Raw genomic sequence first — 18,079 nt, forward strand, 5'->3', positions numbered from 1 at the left:
CTGATGGGATTTTCATTGACAGTTTAACCAAGCCAAGATCCATCCATTTGCCAGCCTGACAAAACAATGTGGATCTTATAGCTTTATGGTTATATCAAGTGGAACAAGAGATATCGCAGGATCCTTTTTCTTTAAGGCTTACTGTATGTTCATTTGCAGCACTGCTGCCTGGAGTTGCTTCGGACTAAATTGTACAGTGAGAGAAATAAGAAAGCCTGAGAAACATGAGGCATAAATACCTTTATTAAACCTAAGAAATACCCATTAAAAAATACCCTTTAATGCAGAAGAAAGGCGGTGATCTTCAGTTTTCGGCATTAGAGCACTATTTATTAACCTCGATTTTTTTCTGGTCTGGCTTTTTGGGGCAAAAACACAAGTTTTTCATTGGAAAAAATTTTTTTCAAGATTTATTATACCCCGATTTGCAAAAAAGCCTGAATCTGAAAATCTGCCCAGACCTGTTGAGGTCTTTTATTAGTCAAATGTCCCTGGTTTGTGCTGGGTTTAGCCCAGTAATACAATTAATTCGGGGTTTTTGGGGAAAAAATTTAGCGATTCAGGAAACAAAGCCCAAAGAAATCATATGATTCGTGTTTTCGCTTGATTTTATCAGGTTTTTTTCCAATCCGATTAATTTGAGTTTTTTTAAGTAAGTAAGGTCAAATCAGGCATGGGAGTTTGGACGTAGTTTTTTTAAATAAAAATATGAGATAAATTTGTGGTTTAGTAAATAACCCCCTATGTGTGCCATTGCATTTATAGTGTAATAAGAAGCTCATGCCAGTGGAGTCATCTGGGGCCCTCAAACAGTTGTTGCACTACAGTTCCTTTTGGCTCCTTGGGATTGTAGTTCTACTTCACCTAGAGGGCTGCAGACTGGACATCATGATTCCCTCTGCACTCACCCATACCTTAAATGCACGTCTGTCCCTTATTCCTATTGACTTCCCCTCCTCTTTTTTTTTTTTACCTGAAACCAATTCGCTGCCTCGTCACAGAAGGGGTTAAACAAATGCCAAATTCCTTTCGTCTGTCCTGCCTAACAGGCTGTGCAACTTAAAGCAAATACAGAGACCAGGGAAGTGAGTGACATGGAGACTGACAGGGACACAGTCACAGCCTGAAAAAAACACCTTAAGGACACCGACAATTAAAGAAGAGGTGCAGGCAGAGCCAGACTGGCAGCAACAAGGCAAGACTGGCAGAGGCACGGGCAAGACTCTTAACATCCAGAGAACTGGGCTCCTCTTTATATATCTAAACTGCTGTTTAAACTCATCTACACTTGTGTAGAGCTAATCCCTCTCCTATACACGTTTATGTGCACCTATAGTGCCAATAGCCTGTATTTGTTTACACCGAGACGTATCTGAACATGACATTGCGAGGCTGAGTCAGATTTACTAAACAGCTGCTCCCTACGGTGAAGAAGACGGAAGAGGAGCTGTTCTGTGTGAGTACAGATATGGGAGGGCTGCTTTGGAAGTTAGGAAACTGCGCTTGAGATTCTGGTATCTGGATGCTGGTTCTGAATGTGTTTCATTAAATTGGATGCTTTAATGTTCAGCAGAACTGAGGTGTGTGTGTGTGGTTGTAACTAGGCACTATTAATATAGGGTGATTTTATCCATGCTGGATATTTGGGCATCTTGTGTTTATGCTATAACTCAGCTCGCACCCAAGGATTCCAGGTACCTGTGTTGTGTATGCCGGGCTCCTCTCTGAAATAATCATGGCTTTTATAGAACTAATGGTTACCATTTTTTTTTAATCCCCACCTTGGGGAATGTTATGTACATAACTGCCTTCAGAACCTTTATACGTTTCAGGTTATGTAGCGCCCCGTGTGCACTAGTGCAGTGCCTTCCTTGACAATTTTAAAGGCAGCATACCAAGTCCAGTGCTCCCCTGATCTACCCCCTGCTTTAAACCCACCTGGTTATATTATCTTACCCATCACTGCTTAGTATTAATAGCCAGTCAGTGCCCCCTATCCATATGCTGCCCTGTGCAGTGTGGGAGGTAGTTACGCAGTGTATGTAGGTAAGTACATATGTGTGTGTATACACGTCAGAGTAAGGCGCCTCGCCTTATATGTATTTATATACTTCCTGTTCCTTCAATTCAGGGCTATAAATACAATTCCACCCTTGTTGTGGCAGTGGAGAAGGTGTGTGGGGGGGGGCTTGAACAGCAGCATCTGGTTATGGTTTCTAATTCCGGAATTTCTGCTTTTCCTAAATATTTAATTAAACAGGCTTAATTTGCCTGTGGCATTATTTTGGCTGTTGGAGGCATGCTGTGAGTTGTAGTTCAGCATCATTGGGTTGGGGGATTTGAATGGAATCAGGAAATCTGCTCTTTGCCTTCTGTCAAGCTCACATTTGTTTAGAGTATGGATTAGTACAGCCATATCTGTACCTTTTCTAAACAAATATCTGTCAGTGCAGGGTGTGGGTGCGTGCTTTTCATTTCTGTGTTCACCTCACTGTGTTACCTGTCTTATCTGCCCCACTGTGTGTAAAGGTCCTTAGGTGTGAGGATATTTGTTTATGTTATGAAGATCACTGTGAAAGTGTTATCAGAAACAGGGTGGAGCACTAAGGGGGTGTATGAAACAGCTTTGCATACAGATGTAAAGGACCCCTTTCTGTTAATGACATAGAATAATGTACCCCCTACTGTAAATGATAAGGATATTAGAAGTCACTGAGGAGTTCTGTGACCATATAAAGACACAAGGCTGCAGGCTGTCATACAGGGAACTCTGAGTATCACTCATGTATTATAAGGAGGGATGCACCGAATCCACTATTTTGGATTCGGCCGAACCCCCGAATCCTTTGTGAAAGATTTGGCCAAATACTGAATCCTAATTTGCATATGCAAATTAGGGGTGGGAAGGGGAAAACATTTTTTACTTTTGTTTTGAGACAAAAAGTTATGCGAGTTCCCTCCCCGCCCCTAGTTTACATATGCAAATTCAGATTAGTTTCGGCTGGGCAGAAGGATTCTGCCGAATCCTGCTGAAAAAGCCCAAATCCCGAATCCTGGATTCGGTGCATCCCTAATTATAAGGGATAATGTACCCCCTACTGTAAGTGACAATGACCATATAAAGGCACAAGGCTGCAGGCTGAGTTATACAGGGAACTCTGAGTATCACTCGTGTATTATCGGGGATAATGTACCCCCTACTGTAAATGATAAGGATTTAAGAGGTCAATGCAGAGTTCTGTGACCAAATAAAGGCACAAGGCTGCAGGCTGAGATATACAGGGAATTCTGAGTATCACCCTTGTATTATAAGGGATAATGTACCCCGTACTGTAAATGATAAGGATATTAGAGACCAGTGCAGAGTTCTGTGACTATATAAAGGCACAAGGCTGAGATATACATGGAATTCTGAGTATCACTCTTGTATTATAAGAGATAATGTACCCCCTACTGTAAATTATAAGGATATTAGAGGCCAGTGCAGAGTTCTGTGACCATATAAAGGCACAAGGCTGCAGGCTGAGTTATACAGGGAATACTGAGTATCACTCATGTATTATAAGGGTGGTATAATGTACCACCTACTGTAAATTATAAGGATATTAGAAGTCACTGAGGGGTTCTTTGACCATATAAAGGCACAAGGCTGCAGGCTGAGTTATACAGGGAACTCTGAGTATCACTTATGTATTATAAGGGATAATGTACCCCCCCTACTGTAAATTATAAGGATATTAGAAGTCACTGAGGGGTTCTTTGACCATATAAAGGCACAAGGCTGCAGGCTGAGTTATACAACCAACTCTGAGTATCACTCATGTATTATAAGGGATAATGTACCCCCTACTGTAAATTATGAGGATATTAGAAGTCACTGGGGCTCATTCATCAACACTGCGCAAATTTGCCCACGGGCAGTTACCTATAGCAACCAATCAGTGATTAACTTTTTGAAGCAAGCTGCAAGTAGGACAATGAATGCAGCAATCTGATTGTTTAACATGGGTTACTGCCCATGGGCAAATTTGCCCATTGTTGATAAATGACCTTCACTGAGGGGTTCTTTGACCATGTAAAGGCACACGGCTGTGACTGGGCTGCAAGGCTGAAACTGTCAGCAGGATCAGAATCCCCTTCGTAGAAGCAAAGAAAAAACATTATAATGGATATAATTTCACATGATTATGTAAATTCCAAACATATTGTACTATAATTATACAATGTAATTCATATGTTTAGCATGACCATTTTTTTCTGAGGGGGCCCTTCTCCTCCTGGAGGCATAAGGCCAATGTTGTTCTAAAACTGTAAATTAACCCAGTTTCTTTGCCAGCTTCTCCCTGTAAACCAAGCTTTTCTCAAGGTCTCTGGGGTCGTTTCAGCCCTGGTTGCTGCCCAGTCCCTTATCACTCTATGGCTTCAAACTGACATTAGGCACTGCCATGCTTGTAATAAAGATATCTGACCAAATGTTCCACCCCTCCAGTACTAATCTGTTCAACTCACGTGCTCCACTTTGTATTGTGGAATGCCTGATAACACTAATGGAGCAGTAATGCAGTTTAAACATGGCTTTTAGCAATTCACCGGTTTATACATTTCCTAGACTTGCTATCCAACATCACGGACAGTGTTCTTAAACGGAAACGTTATCCTGTTTCAAAGTCCTCTTTATAGTCCTTTAACTTAACTGTAAATGTACCATAAAACACATTGGCATAGGTTATTGTGCCTAGGAAACCTTTTTTTATCTGGGTATTTGTGTTTATTAATGTCAGTAGGAATTGCCTTGATTGCAGTGATGAGGAAATTTCGGACGACTTCGGAAAACAAAGTGCTGCGATTTTCATTCTAGCCGGCAGGGAGGGCAGTTCAGGGAGATTAGTCGCCCGAAGAAGAGGAGATTTGTCACCGGGCGACTAATCTCCCCGACTGGTGGGGGGCGGGTACAAAAAGGGGCGGGTGTGACATCAAAGGGCGGGGTTGTGTCGTAAAGGGGTGGGGCCATGGAGCGGCCAGGACAAAAACGGAGGAAAAAGCTAAGTTCACAGGGGATTGGGGGCGAGCCGAGGGGTCTTTTTAAGGAAATTACAAATTTACCGGCAGCTACATTGCCGGTAAATTTGTAGCCCCGGCCTTGGCAGGTGTTTTACCGACTAGGCCTGTAAAATACCGGCCGGGTGGCAACCCTAGGCATGGCTATGGGAGTCAAGTGGATCCAGGCACATCACTTTATCAGACGACCAGGTTCTATTTGAACAGTCACATGAGTAATTGCACTCCGGTTCTGCCATCAAGTGGTTCCAGTCTTCATCTTATCACTTAAAAGATATAATGCAGACTGGCAATGGGTCCTGAAAATATTATATGTGGTTGTATAAAACAAGGAACTCCTGGACCTGAGAGATGCTTCATTCCAAAGTGAGTGAAAGGGATTGTTGGAGACAATGATTATAGTGACCCTCTAAAGTCTTTAGTGTAGTTGCAGTCTGAGTGATTTTTCTTATGGGTGCCAAGTGGGTCCAGGCATATCATGTGATCAAACTACTAGTTCAATTGCAATATAAGTGGTACTGCTAGGGGTGTCAAATGGATCCAGGCACATCAAGTGATCAAACTACAAGGGTTGGAAGGTATTGCTGCAGCCAGAACACTTGCAATTACAAGTAATTGCACTCCAGTTCACCTATCAAGTGGTTCCAGACTCCATCTTATCACTAAAAAAGTCACAATGCTGACCATGTATTCTGAAAATATTATATGTGCTTGTATAAAACAAGGGAACTCCTGGGCCTGAGAGACGCTTCATTTTAGAGTGACAGTTATTGTCAGAGACAATGTGTATAGTGTCTCTAACATCTTTAAAGGAATTGTTCAGTGTAAAAATAAAAACTGGGTAAATAAATAGGCTGTGCAAAATAAAAAAATGTTTCTAATATAGTTAGCCAAAAATGTAATCTACAGCTGGAGTAAGCGGATATAGAACAGAACACTACTTCCTGATTTTCAGCTCTCTGACTCTGAGTCAGTCAGTGACTTTAAGGAGGGCCACATGGGACATAACTGTTTAGTGAGTTTGCAATTGATCCTCAGCATTCAGCTCAGATTCAAAGGCAACAGATATGACCTATGTGCCCCCCCCCCACTCAAGTCACTGGAAACCAAGAGATAGTGTCGGACTGGCCCACCAGGATACCAGGAAAACTCCTGGTGGTCCCATGTGTCTGGGGCCGTGTGCTGCTAAAGATTTGGCCTATTTAATGTCCATTTCCTATTGCCTTGAAAACATAGAGGCTAAATAGATGGAATCATAGATTAAAGTATGTAATAGAGACTACGGGGCCGATTCACAAAGGGTCGAATATCGAGGGTTAATTAACCCTCGATATTCGACTGGGAATTAAAATCCTTCGACTTTGAATATCAAAGTCGAAGGATTTTAGCGCAAATAGTGCGATCGAAGGATTATTCCTTCAATTGAACGATAAAATCATTCGAATCGAACGATTTTAATCCAACGATCGAAGGAATATCCTTCGATCATAAAAAGTTAGCCAAGCCTATGGGGACCTTCCCCATAGGCTAACATTGAGTTCGGTAGCTTTTAGATGGCGAACTAGGGGGTCGAAGTTTTTTCTTAAAGAGACAGTACTTCGACTATCGAATGGTCGAATGATTTTTAGTTCGAATAGTTCGATTCGAAGTCGTAGTCGAAGGTCGTAGTAGCCCATTTGATGGTCGAAGTAGCCCAAAAAACACTTTGAAATTCGAAGTTTTTTTACTTTGAATCCTTCACTCGAAGTTAGTGAATCGGCCCCTACGAGAATAGAGGTTGAGTGAGGAGAAGAATAATAATAGTACTGAGAGTGGGCCCCTGGTCTATGGTTCTTTGGTGGGCCCCTGGTCAAAGGCTTTTAGGTGGGCCCCTGATGTCCCAGTCCGACACTGCCAAGAGAGCTGCAAAGCAGGTGTACTGGCTATTATGTTAGACATCCAGTCACTCCAGCCTTTATACATTACATTTTTGGCTAACTAACTATATTAGAAACATTTTTTATTTTGCACAGCCTATCTATTTACCCAGTTTTTATTTTTACACTGAACAATTCCTTTAAGGTAGTTGCAGTCTGAGTGATTCTTCTTATGGGGGTCAAATGGGTCCTGGCATATCATGTGAAACTAATAGGATTGGAAGGGATTGTTGCAGACAATGATCATAAATGTTTTAGTGTAATTGCAATATAAGTGGTTCTTCTGAGGTACTGCTATGGAAGTCAAGTGGCTCCAGGCACATCATGTGATCAAACTACCAGGGTTGAATGCCATTGTTGCAGACAGAAAACTTGGTTCTGTTTGAACAGTCTCATGAATAATTGCACTCCAGTTCACCTCTCTGCAGTCAGGTGCTTACACTCCATCTTATCACTAAAAAACATGCAATGCCGACTGGTTATGGATCCTGAAAATATTATTTGTGCTTCATTCTAAAGTGAGTGTTCTCCCATCTTCCCTTGAGTAATATATTCCCAATAGAAATGCAGCTATGACAGTCATACCAATGTATGTTACTGTATTTTTAAGGATGAAAGAAATGGTGTTTGCTAGGAGGTGTAGAGGCTAAAAAGGTTGCGGAAATACCTGCCCAAACTGATTATGGGTTGGGTACACCATAGGAGAGGTGAACCCTGCCCATGCATGTGATTTACTATATATACAACATATACATGTGTGTGCTGACAAGACAAAAAGTGTATGTTAGTGTGAATATTAGTCAGCATCGGATGCCCAGTGTATTAATGCAAATAGAAACAGGTGGATCTGCCAGTGACTCACCCAATAATTAACCTCAGTGCCAGGCCCTGGAGACTCGGGACACGTTTCTATTTTTATATCTATAGAAAACATTGGTCAGAATCTTTTGTTATTGACACGTGGCCTGACCTCTGACTTTTTCGGGAAATGTGCGAGAAAAAGACAAATGTTCCCACTTTCATTCTATCAGAAGCAGCAGGAGTGTTTTTTGCAGCAAGAAAGATAATGGCTGGGTTTATGAAATTCACAAAATAATACATATCTCAAAAACTATATAAAATGTAAGAATATGGAAAGAAAATATGTATTTATTACACCTACAGTAGCAGCAGTCTACAGCCATCATGGCAGATATTTGGTTACTTCACTGTCACTAAATTATGTTGTCAAGAAAGAAAGAAATTTGTAATTGCTTCCTCCAAAATAACAAATATTTGTGTTTGAGGCAGCATACTGTATGCAATGATTGCTTTACACTGAACATACTGTTATTACATATTTTACTGTGAAATATTATGTTACATATGCAACTCTATCTTATGTAATAAGACAGTGGCCTCCCCTGGGGTAAGCCTGCAGCAGTGGTGGGGGCTCATCCTAAAAGATAATTTGAGTGCCCTTTTCCTGTCCTAAATATACCTGAAAGCATAATCTGAAGGTCAGTTGGGGTGAGATTTTGGATTTCTTCTATCCAAGATGTTCTTTGAACTATGGCTGATATGCCAATGTTTTCCTTTATCTGTAACCTTGTTATGAGCTAAGGGGGCCCAACCTGAAGGTCAGTTAGGGTGATATTTGGGATGAGTATAATTTGTGCCCTGGGTACCCCTGGAACTATAGCAGGGTGACTGTTACCCTAATGTTTCTATATATCTGTAACCTTGTTATGAGCTAAGGGGGCCCAGACTGAAGGCCAGTTAGGGTGAGATTTGGGATGAGTATAATTTGTGCCATGGTTACCCCTGGAATTATAGCAGGGTGACTGTTACCCCAATGTTTATATATATATATATCTGTAACCTTGTTATGAGTTAAGGGAGCCCAGCCTGAAGGCCAGTTAGGGTGAGATTTGGGGTGATGCTTATTTGTGCCCTGGGTACCCCTTGAAATATAGCAGAGTGACTGTTACCTCCATGTTTCTATTACCTTGTTATGATATTTAAGGGTGATATTTGATATTAGGTTGAGTGCTCTGGGTACTCCTGGAACTATAGCAGGATGACCCCAATGGTTGTTCTCTTTTATCTTTAAGTATGTTAGGAGCTAAGGGTGGGTCCCTGACCAAATGTTACACCTCGAAGGGGTCTTGAACCAAAAAACTGCAAAAAAAAAACACTGTATACAGAATAATACAGTATACACCCACATGAAATTTAGCCAGTCAGTAGCATAACTTAGAAGGTTCTTTAACTTTGGGATTACAGCCAAAAAATGGGAAGTTCATCTAAAGCTAAAGGTATGCACATGTATAATAAAAGAAGAATCCCACCTGTTTCCAGTGAAAGCCTAGGGCCCCAAGCAACACATATTTACAGACTCATATTGCTAATGTTAAATGTTTCCCCTGAATACTGTGGCCAACCTAACATGCTGCAACTTGTATCTTTATACACCATCATATGTTAGGGGGTTTAGTCTGATTAATTTATACATACTGAAGGAAAATGATGGCTAGGTGGGTTCAAGTTGGAGTGGTCCTTGGTACTTTGAGATGCATTTTGCAAAGGATTTTTGGCACCTAACATGCTAATTTCTACCAAATGTTTTCCCTTATGTTCTTCAAAAAAAAAAAAAAAAAAACACTTAAAACCACTTATGACAGTCACTGCCCACTGACCTATATTTCTAATTGAATGTGTTTATATGTTTTGGAGTATAACTGTAGAGCAAGATGGACCCCATGGGTTATTCCTGGGATGGAGCTGGAGATATAGGTGGTAGATTATTGCTTTGACAATGATTATTTATGATACAAATTTTGTGTTTTTTTACAGACATCTCTAAAGAGAAATATAGAATTTGCGAAAGGGTGTGTATAGACCCAATATATTCTGTTCTGCATTCCTACCACTATCAAAAAAGTATTATGGCCACATCATCCATACGCCGGCAAATGAAGAACATTGTAAACAATTACTCTGAAGCAGAAGTCAAGGTGAGAGAAGCCACTTCCAATGACCCATGGGGTCCATCTACATCCCTCATGTCTGAGATATCTTTTATGACATACCATGCGGAAGCCTTCCCCGAGGTAATGATTATGATTTGGAAGAGGCTGAATGACAATGGGAAGAACTGGCGCCATGTGTACAAAGCTCTCACCCTCCTGGATTATCTCATTAAGAATGGGTCGAAGAAGGTGGTAGATGAGTGCAACGAAAATATCCACTCTGTACAGACACTGAAGGACTTTCAGTTTATGGATCGCGATGGAAAGGATCAAGGTATCAATGTGCGGGAAAAGGCAAAGCAAATAGTCTCCTTGCTGAAAGATGAGGAGAGGCTGAAACAAGAAAGGATACAAGCGAAGAACACAAAAAGGAGGATATCGCAAGGATTCAATGCCATTAGCACTCGAAAAATAAGCTTTAGTCAAGGTATGATCTGTCTTTAAAAGCTTTGGTCTTTGGTGCCTCTGCAACTGCTACCTAATCCTCACACTATCACAAAGGCCCTCAACCTGTAACATTCAACTAGGGATGTACTGAATGCAGGTTTCAGTTGAGGATTCATGGATTTGGTGCATCCCTACATTCAACTCTGGACAGAGATCTACAGCTGACTTATACATTTAGAGAGGGGTTCCTTCTCAGCACTTCTCTGCATTGTGTCATGCCAAATTGGCCTTTTATATTCTTTTCATATACATCACATGCATCCCAGTTTAATATTCTCCACAATTAAAATCTTTTTCACAGCTGCTTCAGGCTCATGTTCAGAGCTCTCTCCAGACCTGGAACAAGCCAGACCCCAGAGTAGTGGTGAGGAAGAACTTCAGCTTCAGCTTGCGCTAGCCATGAGCCGGGATGAGGCTGAGAAGGTAATGGTCCAGGCAGCTTACTGTTAGTTGCTTGCATTTTCCTAATTTAAAGATTACGTCCAAAAACCTTGATCCATTTTCATTAGACTAATTTTCTACTTCCCCATATCCATTTGCATCCATTCTATCCACGTACTTACCCAGGTAAAGAAATCTGATTCTCTGTGCTGCTCTAATTCTTCTGTGCTACTTTTTCCCATTTTGATGTAGGGCATCCTCAGGGTGGTAGATTGAGACCCAAGATGGGGTTCTTCTTCATTAAACTAGATTAACCCTTTAAAACCCCTGTAAGTTCATTACTACTTCCTTAGTACACCCAATGGAAATGATATCCACCACAGATAACTATAAATTATAATTCCTTAATTACCTAATTGTCTGGTTCTACGGGAAGTACTAAGGTGTACAGCAAAACGTGTTCATTTATTTGGATCTCACACATAGTGGGAGGGTATAATATTTATTAATAAAAACCTTTAGCTTCACTTTGATGGATATAAGAAGATTTATAGCTCTGCTAACAAAATTATCCACCAGGCCAAGATCAAAAATCTTGACTAATGTATGTCTGCTACCTGTGTAAATTAGGGATGCACTGAATCCTCTATTTTAGGATTTGGGTGAATACTGAATCCATTGTGAAAGATTCGGCCGAATACCAAACTGAATTCTTATTTGCAGGGTTGGACTGGGGGCCCCCCCTTGCGCATACGTAAACCGCGCCTGTGCGCATGTGCACATGGCGCCACTTTGGAGCGCATGCACTCACGGCGCTGCGCGTTGCCAAAAATACATCTCAACGAGTGTAAGGACGGGGTCGGCCCAGTTTGCATATGTAAATTAGAGAAACGAGGGGGAATGAGAACTATGTGAGCACTTACAATATTTTTGCCTTCCTTGTTTGTGTGATGAAAAGTCACATGATTTTTTGCACTCGGATTTGGTTCAGCCAAGCAATTGGATTCAGCTGAATCCAAATCCTGGTGGAAAAGGTCAAATCCCGAACCAAATCCTGGATTCAGTGCATCCCTAACATAAGTACAGTCACAGAATCTCCTTTTTATTGCAGAAGAATGTTCCTTCAGCCCCGGATGAAGAAGAAGAGCAGCAGCTGCAAACAGCATTAAACCAGAGTAAAGAAGAATATGAAAAGGTACTTGTGTGTTGCCTCTTGGACCCAAAATTAAGAAAACAGAAATTCCTCCATAAAGGCAATTTACATGTAACACTGGGTTAATGGCTCTGCAGGTCATGGCACCTCATCAGAATTAGTCCCACTGCTTAGATCTGGAAATTCTAATGAAGACTGGACTTAACCAACACTGATAATATATTGAAATTACTGTATTTCTGCATAAAGTTCAGATCAAAGTCTCATTTTGTACATTGTAGTCTTTTAATGGTATCTTTTGAAGGCTTCATAATAATTTCAAGCAAAGGCCCTTAAATGAAAAGTAACTGCCCAACCTCCTTTTTTAAGTGTTGGACCACATGCATAGGGGACCACCATCCCAACACATTATGTAAAGACCTTGTAAATAATCTCTAAATGCAGAGTTGAATAGCAGGGTTGGTGGTCACAATGTTTGGCAACATCATATCCAGAAGACAGGTCCAGATTGGCTTCCAATAATTATTTGCAATTTTTAAAGTTAGCTGAGTGTTCATATGAACCAAATCTGAACCTTAAAAGCAACACTGACATAAACTCCAGCTTATTTAAATATTTCAGCAGGGCCATTCTCTCGACTCGATATTTGGATACATTTTCATGTCTACAGCCCCCTGAACTTGTAGTCCATAATCATTCCATAGTGCCTGAGGAGTGCAAAAAAGTAGGGTTGCTGCTCTTTCTTGTCTATGGAATCACCCATTATGCCTGCAGCCTAAAGTGTTCCCATTTCGATAACTGTGCATCCCTCCCTATGTTTTTAAAGCAAATGAGGTTGGCTCATGGTGAGAATTCGTTGATTGAGAGGGCCCTGAACCAATTCCAACCGTCTAGTGAATATCACGAGTTGGAAGCCATCAAGAAACCAGAGAAATCTGAGGTAAGTAATTACAGGTCGGGGCAAGGCAATAGAGGAGAAACACAGATAATGATCTGCTTCCAATACTAAAGCCTAATTACACTCAGTTGTTGCTAATGAATTGTACAGGGAAATTATTATGCTGGGATAGTTTTGTAGTTATATATGCTGGGATAGTTATATATATATCTCTTGTACACATAGGTTAAGAATTCACGGTGCTATATGTATTGCCTTTTTTTCTAGACACATCTTTTGGATCTGGTTGATATATTTGGTCCTGCACCATCATCCTCTACAGACCCCTGGAATTCTGTCTCTTTACCGCCACCAAATAATGGCCCAACAAGATCAGCTTCGTTTGGGTCCTTATATCCAACTTGGGCAACAAGTAAGTTGTTACAATCTGCAGATATAGCCAGTTCCCTCATAGGGCTTTTGAATAAGTACATGAAGATATCCAATCAAATTTACAGAAACAAACAAAAAATGTAGTGTTATATTACAGGACATTATGTGTTGCCCTTGGGTTTTGACCCTCACAGAATCAGGTGGAGAATGTGTGTATTTAAGATAAGATTATGATATGTCTCAACAAAGGAGGAAACTGGCCAAAAATGTGCATGGACCATAATAATTCATGTGTAAGTCCAATTCAAATGTAAGTCCAGCTCATCAAGCCTAAAAGGTTTTCCTGATGTATTCAAGGAAACAAAAATATGGATTTCTCTTTTTTAGGTGGAGTTTCAGCCATGGGTTCTTCATCACTTCCTTGGGATACTCCTTCTCCTAGTACCCAGCTTCGTGAAGATCAGGCAAGCCAAAGCATAATATTTGGATCTGAATCATCGGCAGGCTTACAGGAATCAATGATTATTGTGAAGAATCCTCCTTCTGATCCATGGGGGGACAATACTTCAAGTGAGTACCTGCATAAATTCATTCACTTGTGTATGGATGGAGCGGATACCTCTATGTAGTTTTTTTGATGTGGAACCAACCAATAAGGTGCTTTTGTATCTACTAGTATTAAGAGTGATAGCTGATGGAAAGGGGTGTCAAAATGTGCCGTGTGCTATAACCCTATGAGAACATGTTTGTCTAGAGCTTGAGACATATGGTCCTAGTAAAGCCTAAAAACTGATGGAACCCAGGGAGTATGGTGTCAGCCTATTCAGGAGGCAGGAAGAGCATGAAACCACCTCTGGTGCTTTATTTGAATGGAACATGCGTGACATATTGGCACTGGTGCTTTTCAGCCCAAAATCACATCCAGCAGTGGTGGATTCTGGTGCTTCTGCAGAAAATAAACCCTTTGTGATATTAGCCTAAAAGAATGGCAGTGTAGTGAATGGAGAACTACTTTTGTAATTTGCAATTTGTACTGTGAATAATCACCACCTTTTTTCACAGGCCCATAATTATGCTTCTATTTACTAATAATTAGCATGTTTGCACATTATCACTGTGTCTGATTATCGCTCAGTTAAGCAGAGGTTTAAGTTAAACCATTTATAGGTATATATTCACGTTTCTTTGTATATTAATGTTGAGTAGAAGATAGTGGCATAGGGTTTTCTTTATTTTGGAAACCTCATTTACAGGAACATTTTTGTTTGTAATACTCCATTGTAGCAGCCCCCTCTGGTGGACTAAAATTGTCAAAATGCTTCCTTAGCTTTACCAGTCAATGACTTAGCAGCTTAGAGTTGCCACCTGGCCGGTAAAAATGATGGCTGATCCCAATGTTATTAATAGGGAAAAAAGATAGATATATAGGAAGGCCGTTTTTTTTTCCAGAAAAGGTGGCAACCCTAATGTTGCTTCATTCAGAAGAAACATTTGTATTTGTTCATAGAATTCCTTATTAATCAGTATAATTCTCATTAAGGTCTTTTTCACTTTGGCATTTCCGTTAGACTGACAATGATACATAATAGTATAATGCTACATAAAAGTATTTCCCCTAATCTGGGGGAAGAACTCAAGTCAGTCGAAGATGCAATATCACTTCAGTTCCAATGTGATTCCCATCCCTTATCATAGACATTAGTGGTAATGCAGCAGAAAATGTTCATGATGCAATGCCATCCACCTCCCACAAGTAGGGTTGCCACCTGGCCTGGCCTGGCCGGCTTGGATGACAATGATATTAATAGGGAAAACCCATAGAAGTATAGGATAGCCGGTATTTTTTTCCAAAAAAGGTGGCAACCCTACCCACGAGGTAAAACATCCATAGAAGTAAATTTGTTAAGTCAAGGATATGAATCACTGTGGGTGGAGAGGAGCAGAATGAGTTGCTGTATGGAACCTCTGGATTTTATATTATTTTTTTGCATTCAACACTGCATTTGCATTAGACTAATACTGACTGCTGATTGGGAAGTATGGGCTACATTGTTGGGTCCCTAACTGTGAGGATGACTCACTGGGATAGCCTGTAGTTGTGGTAAGGGGGCTCAGGCTAAAGGCCTATGTGGGTGAGATTTGGGGAGAATGCCTATTTCCAATTTAGATATCCTAGATATTCTTGGAACAATTGATGAATGTCCATTGTTTCCTACATGTATATCTGTTATGAACTAAGGGGTCCCTGACCTACAAGGGTTGCTTGAACTGAAAAAGTCCTACAACCACTGGGTTAGTAGAGTTGGGACTCTGCACCAGACTTGTAGAGTCAATGTAAAAGAGTCCATATTAGATAAATCATATATACTCCACTAGATTGGCAGTAGACTATTCAAAAACTATTTATACCAAAAGTTTTTTTTATACCTAGTGAGTATTTATTTAATGTATATCAGTCTAGTAATGTAATTTTTCTTCTTTTAGACCTTGCTGGCAACACCTTCAAGTCTCCCTTGATGTCTGAATCCCCTTTTGGTAAGGAGTTATGAATGTCTTAGAAATCCATATTTGTGGATGATCCTTGAATATTAACATGCTATATTCTATTTCTTTCTGCTGCAGAACTAGATGTCTTTGGTGAAGTTGTCTCCACCACTAAGCTGAACACAGATAGTCTTGATTTAAAGGCTCTTGAAGACTCCCTTGATGATGCCAAGGCTAACCCTCGGTGTCGCACCCCAGAATCCTTTTTAGATCCAGCTGCACGGTCCCTTGTCAATCTGGATAGCCTGATTCCAGGCCCAGGTTCTAGTGCCAAGAATCGAAACCCCTTTGCTTCTGGTGAGTCTCTGGCATTCAGAACAAAAGTAATATATAGCATTGGTTGGTTTAAAGACAGAGTAGATGGGGTATACATGAATAAGGGAGATGTGGAATGTCCCTTGTTCAACACTACTTGAGGTTCAATACCTCTGTTTCATCAAAGCTTTACATGATTAAAATGGTCAATACCTGCAGAGATGCCAACCCAGATCCAAAGTGATTCTGGTGAATCTTGGCCATGCCATTATCCCCTTAAATCATCCACCATTCAGTCTCAGCTCAGTCATATTTAATGATTTGGGACAGCAAAGGTACCATTAAAACAAACCATGATGGACTATTTGTGTTAATGGCCATTCTTACAGTTGAGGTATACAGAGATTATCAGTCAGAATACTGTAGGCCCTGCATGTGCCAAATAAAAAGCGGAAGAGGTAATATTGTTGGTGTTTTCCATTTATAAAATAAATATGTAATATATACAGATGGAGCTGCCATCATTTTGCAGGCACATTTGTTGCACATTACACAATATTTGGTTCAGTGGGGAAAAGGAGCGAAAATGTATGCCAGATACACAGGTCATGGTGGCTCCATCTGAATCTACAGGTTCATGCATCTAAAGGTTAATTTACATACATTGGTATGGAGACAGGATGTTAAATCTCAGTTTTCTGTTTCTTTGTCCAGGACTCAGCACACCAACACCTAACAACCCATTCCAACTGGGAGAGCAGAAACTTTCTCTAAACCAGATGAGACCCACCTCCCCAGAGCCGGGCACAGTGGTTCCACTTATACCTGTGCAGAATGTTTCTACCATGCCAGCCGTCTCTATGGGACACATACCAAACACCTTACCAACTCTCTCTACAGGGCCTGGCTTTGTTATGCCAAATTCCACCCAGCTTCTGATGCCACTGTATGGCCCTGCAGCTGCAATGGGAATGCCTCCCTCACTGAGTGTCCCACTCCATCAGGTGCCAGCTATACATCAAGCACCTTTCAGTTTACCACCACCAATACTGCCACAATCTTCCCAGGTTGGGAACAATCCTTTCCTGTGATCCTTAGCAATGTAAATGCATTGCAGGTTCTGAAATCACATCTGTTGGCTGGGATGAACCATTGTGGCTATACAGACAGTTATACATTGAATTTGTGACCACTTGTTGCAGGGCGGCGGTAACACTTAACAAACCTGTCTAATTAGAACTTGCAAACCAAGCAAGAATTGGATTCAAACAAAATAACTGCTTTATTTTCCTTATAACATGAACCGGCTTCATTCCCTGATTAGATGGACTATACTGGCCTCTCTAATGGGTAATTATTATGAATCAGTATCTTTGCCAGGCAGCAATGAATGCCCTCTAGTCTATAAATGTGGGCACACAATCCTTACCTGCCTAATTGCTCCTGGTGCCAGAAATCATTAACATTATTGCTGAGTCAGGTGAAGAATTATTCAAATGCCTTCTTCAGCTGCAAGATATACCCTGAAACTGTCATGTTATTCTGGCAATTAGCACATCTCATTTACATAGCAATTAGATAAAATGGCCTTCTGACAATGCGGGTTTTAAAGAAACATGATGACGTGGATTCTTTTGTGTTCTGTTCTATTTTGGTCTAGCACTTTCGAGTTCTTTCACATGCAGAGACAGAGAGGGGATACAGGTGGTATATGAGGTGCAATGAACAAACCTAGGCCTTTGTATTATTTAACATAAATAGCATTGTGACTTCTTTTGTGTTGTAACTTCTTCTGTGTAAAGATCCATAGCAAATACACTACAAAAGTATCAGATGGGAAATCTAAAGATATATATAGTAATAAATGGATTAATAAAAATATTGATTTTGTGTGGACACAATGCTGCCAGCATTATATATGCAAACATCCATTATCGAATTTGTCACAAGGTCAGACTGGGCCAGTGAGACACCAGGGGAAGTCCTGATGGGCCCAATGCCCACTACCTGCCAGGTGGTAGTAATGCATGAACAATTGCTCATC

General features: G+C 40.7%; 1 protein-coding gene across 2 annotated transcripts; it reads left to right on the forward strand.

Moving 5' to 3' along the window:
- Positions 1-756: 756 nt before the first annotated feature.
- On the forward strand, positions 757-17,931 carry epn3.L (epsin 3 L homeolog). 2 transcript variants are annotated; one of them, XM_041576217.1, is made up of 11 exons: positions 757-1,456; positions 2,454-2,456; positions 9,810-10,412; positions 10,734-10,855; positions 11,925-12,008; positions 12,793-12,906; positions 13,132-13,276; positions 13,624-13,806; positions 15,721-15,771; positions 15,859-16,077; positions 16,750-17,931. In XM_041576217.1, exons 3-11 carry the CDS (start codon positions 9,902-9,904, stop codon positions 17,124-17,126), a joined length of 1,806 nt encoding a protein of 601 aa, XP_041432151.1. In that variant the 5' UTR covers positions 757-1,456; positions 2,454-2,456; positions 9,810-9,901; the 3' UTR covers positions 17,127-17,931. The 2 variants fall into 2 exon arrangements, with proteins under 2 accessions (XP_041432151.1, XP_018090783.1); XM_018235294.2 differs by lacking the exon at positions 2,454-2,456 and having other exon boundaries at positions 758-1,456.
- The last annotated feature ends 148 nt before the right edge of the window (positions 17,932-18,079 follow it).

This window comes from Xenopus laevis, chromosome 9_10L, assembly GCF_017654675.1.
Source record: "Xenopus laevis strain J_2021 chromosome 9_10L, Xenopus_laevis_v10.1, whole genome shotgun sequence".
Lineage (NCBI taxonomy): Eukaryota > Metazoa > Chordata > Amphibia > Anura > Pipidae > Xenopus > Xenopus laevis.